General features: G+C 39.3%; 1 protein-coding gene across 1 annotated transcript; it reads left to right on the top strand.

Moving 5' to 3' along the window:
* Window positions 1–1297: 1297 nt before the first annotated feature.
* LOC127087808 (zinc finger protein CONSTANS-LIKE 4) lies at window positions 1298–2747 on the top strand. Its single transcript, XM_051028731.1, has 2 exons — window positions 1298–2238; window positions 2346–2747. The coding sequence occupies exons 1-2, from the start codon at window positions 1627–1629 to the stop codon at window positions 2622–2624; spliced, it is 891 nt and encodes a 296-aa protein (XP_050884688.1). The 5' UTR covers window positions 1298–1626; the 3' UTR covers window positions 2625–2747.
* The last annotated feature ends 6993 nt before the right edge of the window (window positions 2748–9740 follow it).

Below are 9740 nucleotides of genomic sequence, written 5' to 3'. Positions count from 1 at the left end.
AGAGAAAGTGCATTCGTAGAAAGGTATGGAACTATCACCATACTTGCCATATATTCTTCCGTCCTTATAATGACTTAAGATTCCCTAGTAGAAAGACCGACCCAACCTCCGTAAAAGCATCGTCAAGACCATCTCTTTTAGCAAAAGTAGAAACAAAGAAAGAGCAGATAATATCCACCTAAGAAAATGAAGTATTTTTTTAGGACTTGTGAATAGTTTTCTGTGATTTCTCGCCCATGTCGCGCTAACTTTACAGTTGTAGGAAAATGAAACATTAAAGAAGAAGGTAACTGCTACACTGGAAAAAGAATGACTCAGAAGAAAATGACACTTGTCTTTCTAAAGGAGACTATAATCTAACATGCAAAAAGAATTCACTACGCACGTCTAATTACTCGCACGCAACACTCAAGAGTTTTTGGTACCCTAGAACCGTAATAATGATACCTCCGAAAAAAGGCGTTTGAAGAATGACACATTAATTCCACAAGTCCCTTAAGAAAGTGGAACGTTTCTCCTTCACCTGACTTAAGGTGATCAAGGTGAGGCTGAGATATCAAGCCCCGCCTACCTATACATCGGCAAGGGCTTTAGGGACAATAATTATGGGTCGACCATCTCAACTAAATTACTTCCAATGGTTCTTTGTATTTCACTGCTAACAAATAACAAGTTCTTTATATCCGCCTCTTTATATAGAGAGAAAGCGTCAAACTGAAGTAACAGTTTTAAAATTCAATTTTATTTCATTCTTATTCTTCACATACTCAAGTATAAGGGTTAATCTTCCAGTTTTTACCTACTTCATTGTATCATACACTAATCCACCATCATTATCATACTTATACTCATTTTTGGTTGCAGAATAATATATATATATAATTCAATTTTATTTCATTCTTATTCTTCACATACTCAAGTATAAGGGTTAATCTTCCCGTTTTTACCTACTCCATTGTATCATACACTAATCCACCATCATTATGATACTTATACTCATTTCTGGTTGCAGAATTATATATATATATATATATATATATATATATATATATATATATATATATATATATTAGAAAGTAATAAAATGACTTACAACGACAAAAGACAAAATAATAAAATTTAATAAAAAGATATTTTTTATAAATAAGTTGGAATAGTTGTTTTTTTAATAAAAAACAAATTTTAGCTCTTTCTACGCAAGTAGTATAAGACTTATCCAAATGAAACTAAGGAAAGACGAAAAACGTAAAAGAGAAAATTACATGCATGACAATAAAGGGTCTGTGTCAGACGGTAAGGAGGCCTAGTTTAAGCTATATGAAGCGCGGGGTCCAGCTAGAAAAAGGACATTACGTTAGAATTGGAACATGCCACCACCGAATGGTTCGGTCCGGTCCAAAAACGTTCGTCCCCTTCACGGCTTTGCAACCTTCAACTCTTCTCCACTTCAATTCATTTCACTTTAGCTAATCCAAATCCACGTGTCACCTTCCAATTAGTCATCACCTAGATCTCCCGGTCCCACCACACCACCTAGATTTGAATTGAACTCAAACAAGTAAACAACTTGCGCTTTTCACATAACAACGCTTCTTCTTTCAAAAAAAAAAAAATCTCTTCCCAAAAATGGCTTCCAAACTCTGTGACTCATGCCAATCCGCCACCGCGACTCTCTACTGCCGCCCCGACTCCGCCTTCCTCTGCACCGCCTGCGATTCCAAAGTACATGCCGCTAACAAACTCGCCTCCCGTCACCCTCGCGTCACTCTATGCGAAGTCTGCGAGCAAGCACCTGCACACGTCACCTGTAAAGCCGATGCCGCCGCTCTCTGTATCTCATGCGACCGTGACATCCACTCCGCTAACCCCCTCGCCGCTCGCCATGAGCGTCTTCCTATTACTCCTCTCTTCGAATCCATTACTTCTCACTCCGAGAAAACGCTTCACAATAACAACAACTACGATGCTGTTAAAGATGAAGCCGAAGCTGCTTCATGGTTGCTCACCGATCCCAAGGCAGATCTCAATTCATCTCCTTACATGTTCTCCGATTCCGAAGCTATTCCGTTCATGGATCTTGATTACGGTGTTATCGAACATAAAAACGTTGATGGTGTAGTTCCCGATCACGGTAACTTCGATCTTTTCGCTTATGCGTTCAAAAACAACAACGTGCAGCCACATACGGAGATAGAGACACCGTCACCGTCACCGTCACAGTCGCAGATTAGTCACAGTGTAAGAGATCTCAGATCTGATATTCTGAAAACTAGTTTTATTTAGAAATATAGAAATATCCAATAGGTAATTTACTTGTGTTTGTGTTTGTGTCTGTGATTAATCAGGTGGTGTCATCGTCGATGGAGGTCGGAGTTGTTCCCGATGGAGAAGCTGTATCGGAGATATCGAACGGTGGATGCGGCAAGGTGGTGGTGGCGGCGGATCGTGAAGCTAAGGTAATGAGGTATAGGGAGAAGAGGAAGAATCGAAGGTTCGAGAAGACGATTCGTTACGCTTCTCGTAAAGCTTATGCCGAAACTAGGCCAAGGATCAAAGGACGGTTTGCGAAACGTACAGATGCCGTTGATTCTCTCGGTGGATACGGCGTCGTTCCCACTTGTTGATTTCTTTTTTTTTCCTTTGCAATGTTGATTTCTTTGCTTCTTTTTCACATTTCATTTTCTGTCCTGCTGTAAATAACTTTTTGTTCATTTTAATCATGTGCGTAATGTAAATTTGCAAACTGATCTATCTTGCCATCGATTTTGTATGAAAGAGTGTTATGATGAAGAAAAGGATGTGGAAGTTATAATGGCGAACAACATAACAGTTGCCGTCATTGTTCGGCCATGGCTGCTATTTATATTTGCATGTGATTAGAGTATCTAATTCTGGAGTACTTTTCGCTTAAGGACGTGTGATTACATGATTTTTTTAATCATAATCCTAACATTTTAATTAAACACGAGTTCTACGTAGGACTTAGTACTGTCTTAATCGTTTTTGTGTATTTTTGTTTAGCTATCAAGTCTCTTTTCCTTTTCCTTTTCCTTTCGATTTCATTTAAGTGCATTTTTTTATTTACAGAAATGTTAAAATGACACTAAAATTTGACACTACACCGTATATAAATACAGTCCAATTCACTTTTTTCTTTATTTTATTATTTGTGTGCATTGACATTTGAGCCACATTGAAAATACTGTTTATGGTTAGGTGTAGAATGCATACGGTGTCATAATTTGGTGTAACCATAGCAAATCTCTTTTTTTTTTTAATTATAAATTGTTATGAATAAGGGCAAAACAGTTATTACAGTAACCAATTCTTATGATGAGAATGGACACTTGGCACATGATCCTAACATTCAGGAGCAAGGACGTGGAATGAGAGTCAAATTCCCTAACAGAAAGTACGTGGGTGACTTTGTTAAATAGAGGAGGAATCACCAATGATTGGGTGTGGAATTAATTGGTGGAAACCTGACTCCCTTCTTTCCCTGAAGCCTTGGTTTTTCTAGATCCTTCTTTTAATGCCATGTATTCACTACTTCATTTGGCTTAGCAATTTTCATTGTTATTTTGATATTGTAATTGTACTGTTACACTATTGAAGTGCAATTCCTAATTTCTTCTGAGTTACAGTAGGAGTTATTACATTTGGTGCTCTCATTGAGTTCAACCATGGCTGACAATACACGTATGAAGAGCATGGAGAACTCAATTACAGACATGAAACAAATGCTCCAGAAATTTTTGGAGGATGCCGATCGTCGTTACGATGAGTATTCCCACCATCGTCATCTGGATCAAGTGAGGTTTGAGCGTGTTGAAGCCCAACTCAGCACCCTTCATCTGAAGCAGTCCGCCGACAACAAGGATCCCCCATCATCTTCAGTTGCTCAACCCTTCCAGTTGCGCAATATCAAACTGGATTTTCCTCGTTTCGACGGTTCCGACGTGCTTAATTGGATTTTCAAGGCGGAGCAGTTTTTCGATTATTATGGGACACCAGATACTCAACGTCTCATCATCGCTGCCGTTCATATGGAAAAGGATGTAGTACCTTGGTTTCAGATGGTTTCCAGAAATCAGCCCTTTCAATCTTGGTCACTGTTCACACGGGCCTTGGAATTGGAATTTGGCCCATCTCCTTATGAGTCACCCATGCCCACTTTGTTTAAACTTGCCCAAACCTCCTCGGTTCTTGATTACTACACCTCCTTCACCGCCTTGGCTAACCGATCTCAGGGATTAAGCCCAGAAGCGACCCTTGATTGCTTCATCAGTGGTCTCCAGAAAGATATCAAGCGCGACGTTATCGCTCAAACACCAGCTTCCTTATCTCGCGCTTACGCGCTGGCCCGACTCTTTGAGGATAAATATTCACCATCACCCACCACAAAAATCCCCAATTCCTCATCCTCGAAACCCTATCATTTCCCAGCTACCAAACCTAACCAACAACCACCATTACTTCCAAACCCCAAACCTTCTTCACCACCACAGAAAACTCGCCCAGTCAAACACATCACAAGGGCTGAAATGCAACTCCGTCGTGAAAAAGGGCTATGCTATTATTGTGATGAGAAATTCTCCATTAACCACAAATGCCCCAACCGTCATTATTTTCTTCTTCAAATGGAAGATGATGCCAATGATCCACCACCTGAAAACAGTGAGCAAGCCTTACTTGATTCCGCTTCCATAGGGGATTCTGAGCATCACCTATCTCTAAACGCCTTAAACGGGTCTCACGGGATGGGTACCATGTGCTTTCAAGGGCACATTCAAGGCATTGTTGTGACGGTTCTCTTAGACAGTGGGAGTTCGGACAATTTTCTGCAGCCCATAATTGCTCAATCCTTGCATTTACCAATTCAATCCAACACGCAATTTCAGGTATTGGTAGGTAACGGCCACTCTTTAACAACTATGGGGTATATAGCAGATTTACCAGTAGCCATTCAGGGTAACACACTACATGTTCCTGCTTATTTGTTACCTATTTCGGGTGCCGACTTAGTCTTAGGTGTACCATGGTTAAAGACCTTAGGTCCACACATTGCTGACTACAATGCGTTATCCTTGAAGTTTTATGTCAAGGACACTTTCATTACACTATATGGAGACAAACCTAGTGGTCCAAGCCAAGCCCAGTACCATCATATCAAACGTCTACACCACGCTGATGCTATTGATTTCGCCTTTACCTTGCAATTTGATGCAATTGTACCAACAGATAATACTTTAGTGAAAGAATGGCACCCTGACATCGCCTCACTTTTACACAATTATGATGATGTGTTTGCTGAACCTAAGTCTTTACCACCACCTAGGTTCCATGATCATGCTATTACCCTTGTGGAAGGTAGTAACCCAGTTAAAGTGAGACCCTATCGGTACCCCCATAGTCAGAAAGCACAGATAGAGACCATGGTTAAGGACATGCTTGCACAAGGTATTATTCAACCTAGCAACAACCCTTTTTCTTCCCCTGTTTTGCTAGTTAAAAAGAAAGATGGCTCATGGCGATTTTGTACGGATTATCGCGCTCTAAACTCTATCACTGTCAAGGATAGTTTTCCCATCCCTACAGTTGACGAGTTATTGGATGAACTCCATGGTGCTCATTATTTTTCAAAGTTGGATCTTCGCTCCGGGTACCATCAAATACTCGTAAAACCAGAAGATAGACCAAAGACAGCTTTTCGAACACACCAAGGCTTGTATGAATGGTTAGTCATGCATTTTGGACTCTCAAATGCGCCTGCCTCATTTCAGTGCCTCATGAATCATGTGTTCCACGCCCAATTGCGTAAAGCCGTCTTAGTATTTTTTGATGATATTTTGGTGTACAGCCATTCTTGGTCCTCTCATTTAGCTCACTTATCTGAAGTACTCCAACTCATGCGCCACCATTCATTATTTGCCAAGAGGTCCAAATGTTGTTTTGGATTTACAGAGATTGATTACTTGGGTCACACTATTTCTCATCAGGGTGTACATATGGAAAAAGATAAGGTAAAGGCTGTACTTGACTGGCCTATTCCTATAAGTCTGAAGCAATTACGAGGGTTTTTGGGGCTGTCAGGTTATTATAGACGATTTATCAGAAATTATGCCACTATTGCTACACCTTTGACTGCTTTACTTAAGAAAGATGCCTTTGAGTGGACTCCATCTGCCACAGATGCTTTCCTTGCCTTGCAGCAAGCCATCACTGCTGCCCCGGTGTTAGCATTACCCGATTTTTCCAAACCCTTCATATTGGAAACTGATGCTTCCGGTACAGGGATTGGTGTTGTTCTTAGTCAAGATAAGCACCCTATAGCTTATTTTTCTAAGAAACTCAATTCCTCTATGCAGGCCAAATCAACATATGTTAGAGAGCTCTATGATGTCACTGAAGCCATGGCAAAATTCAGGCATTATATACTGGGCAATAAATTCATTATCCGCACTGATCAACAGAGTTTAAAGGCTCTTACTGATCAGACCATACAAACCGCTGAGCAACAAAAATGGCTGCATAAATTTCTTGGATTTGATTTCACTATAGAGTACAAACCGGGCAAGGATAATATAGTTGCCGATGCTCTGTCGCGGTCTTTCTTTATGGCTATTTCGGGACTAGTCAACCCTCTCGTGTCTCGTATCAACACCGCTGTCAATGCTGATCCATCTTTGTCTGGGATCAAAGTGAATTGTATGCATGGTACTAATACAGATCCTTGCTACCAAGTGCGCCAAGACATCTTATATTGGAAAAATAAGATTGTGGTACCCCCCAATGCTGCCCTTGTACAATCCATTTTACAGGAATTCCACTCTTCCATGTTAGGAGTTCATTCTGGTATTGCCCGTACCAAGGCACGTATTGCTTCGCAATTCACCTGGCCCTCTTTATCCCGTGATGTACGGCTGTTTGTCTCTAAATGCTTAGTCTGTCAGCAAGCTAAGGTTTCTACTGCTGCCCCTAGTGGCCTCTTGCAGCCCTTACCGATTCCTTCTCAAATATGGGAAGATGTTTCTATGGATTTTATTACCGGCCTTCCTCCATCCAATGGATTCACCGTGATAATGGTCGTGGTAGACAGACTTTCAAAGTATGCCCATTTCACTTCCTTAAGATCTGATTTCACTAGTATTAAGGTTGCTGAGGCTTTCTTACACACTGTGATCAAGCTGCATGGATTTCCCAAAAGCTTAGTGTCTGATAGGGACAAGGTTTTTACCAGTGCTTTTTGGAAGCATCTTTTCAAAGCTAGTGGAACTACATTGGCAATGAGCTCTGCCTATCATCCACAATCAGACGGTCAAACTGAAGCGGTAAATAAATGTGTGGAGATGTATCTCAGGTGTTTTGTTGGACAGGTTCCTCAGAGATGGTCTAAATTATTAGATTGGGCGGAATTTTGGTATAACTCTTCTTATCAATGCAGCATTGGCATGACACCATTAAAAGTTGTTTATGGGAGAGACCCTCTTATACTACTCAAGTATGATACTGCTACAAATGATCCACCCTCTCTGCAAGCATTGTTGACTGAAAGGGACACTACTCTCCAAATTCTCAAGACTAATCTACATCGTGCTCAACAAATTAAGAAGAAATATGCTGATAGCAAAAGGAAGTTTGCTGAGTTGCAGATTGGAGATATGGTTCTGGTTAAGCTGCAACCATATCGACAGCACTCCGTCGCTTTACATCAAAATCAGAAATTGGGTTTGAGATATTTTGGACCATTCCCTGTCATTCAAAAGATCAGGGTTGTTGCTTATAAATTACTGCTTCCTCCTTCTGCTAGGATTCATCCTGTCTTTCACATTGTGAATTTAAAGTTGTGCAAGGGTGATCACAATGTGCAATATGTTCCTTTACCGCTGATGACCACTACTGCAGGTCCATTTTTGCAACCAGAATTTGTGCTAGATTCTAGAATTCTGTTGCAAAATGGCAAGGAGATATCTCAGCTCTTGATCAAATGGTCCAATCTGCCTATGTCTGAAGCTACCTAGGAAGACAGTGGTGAGTTTACTAAGTGCTATCCTAATTTTAACCTTGAGGACAAGGTTAGTTTTAATGGAGGGAGTAATGTTATGAATAAGGGCAAACGAGTCATTACAGTAACCAATTCTTATGATGAGAATGGACACTTGGCACATGATCCTAACATTCAGGAGCAAGGACGTGGAATGAGAGCCAAATTCCCTAACAGAAAGTACGTGGGTGACTTTGTTAAATAGAGGAGGAATCACCAATGATTGGGTGTGGAATTAATTGGTGGAAACCTGACTCCCTTCTTTCCCTGAAGCCTTGGCTTTTCTAGATCCTTCTTTTAATTCCATGTATTCACTACTTCATTTGGCTTAGCAATTTTCATTGTTATTTTGATATTGTAATTGTACTGTTACACTATTGAAGTGCAATTCCTAATTTCTTATGAGTTACAGTAGTAGTTATTACATAAATCCAATCATGATCCCTTAATTTTGATTATAGATTGTATTCATCTCTAATGGTATTCAAAAAAATTATCTATAAAAATATATATATATATATATATATATATATATATATATATATATATATATATATATATATATATATATATATATATATATATATTAATGGGTTAAACTAACTCCTTTGTTATTTTTAAACCGAGTTGTAAAGCTCCCACTTTTCATTTCACCCTTCGTTACCTCGACATTGTAACTGGGGTGAAATCCATTTCGCGTCTGACATGACATGTGTTATTTGTAATTCATGGGCAAGAAAATAAGGTATGTGATTTAGATAAGTCTTTATATGGTTTAAAGCAAGCTCCTAAGCAATGACCTGAAAAGTGTGATAACTTAATGATATCGAATGAGTACAAAGTGAATGAAAGTGATAAATGCGTTTATTACAAATCTGAGAATCGTGGTTGCACTATCATATGTCTCTATGTAGACGACCTGCTCATATTTAGATCAAACATTCAGGTCGTTAATGATGTGAAATTATTATTGAGCAGCAACTTTGATATAAAAGATCTCGGAGAAGTGAGTGTGATTCTTGGAATCAAGATCACTAGATCCAAAAAAGGAATTCCTTTGGATCAATCTAATTATATAAATAAGATCTTAAATAAATATAATTCCTTTGATTGTAAACCCGCTTGCACATCATATGATCGAAGTGAAAAACTATTTGAGAACACTGGCGATAGTGTCAGACAAATAGAGTATGCGAGCATCATTGGCAGTCTTAGGTATGCCATTGATTGTACTAGACCCGAAATTACATATATTGTATGATTGTTGTGCAGGTTTACTTGTAGACCGAGTAACAAGCATTGGCAAGCTATTGAGCGAGTCATGTGGTATCTTAAAAAAACCATGAATTTCGGTTTGCATTATCATAGATTTTCTACTGTACTTAAAGGATATAATGATGCAAATTGGAATACCTTGTCAGACTATTTCAAGGCAACTAGTGGCGATATATTTAGTATGGTTGGAGGAGTTGTATCTTAGAAATCAAAGAAACAGACTATCATGGCTCAGTCTACGATGGAGTATGAGATGATAGCATTAACGACTGCTAGTAAAGAAGCAAGTTGGTTAAGATGCTTGCTAGATGAGATCCCTTTGTGGGGAAAACATATGTCAGTTGTGTTGATCTATTGTGATAGTACCATGACTATTGCAAATATTGAGAACTGTTAGTATAACGGTAACTGGTGTCAAATA

This window comes from Lathyrus oleraceus, chromosome 5, assembly GCF_024323335.1.
Source record: "Lathyrus oleraceus cultivar Zhongwan6 chromosome 5, CAAS_Psat_ZW6_1.0, whole genome shotgun sequence".
Lineage (NCBI taxonomy): Eukaryota > Viridiplantae > Streptophyta > Magnoliopsida > Fabales > Fabaceae > Lathyrus > Lathyrus oleraceus.
Note: the sequence above shows the minus strand (reverse complement) of the source record. Positions and strands in the feature narration are given on the sequence as shown.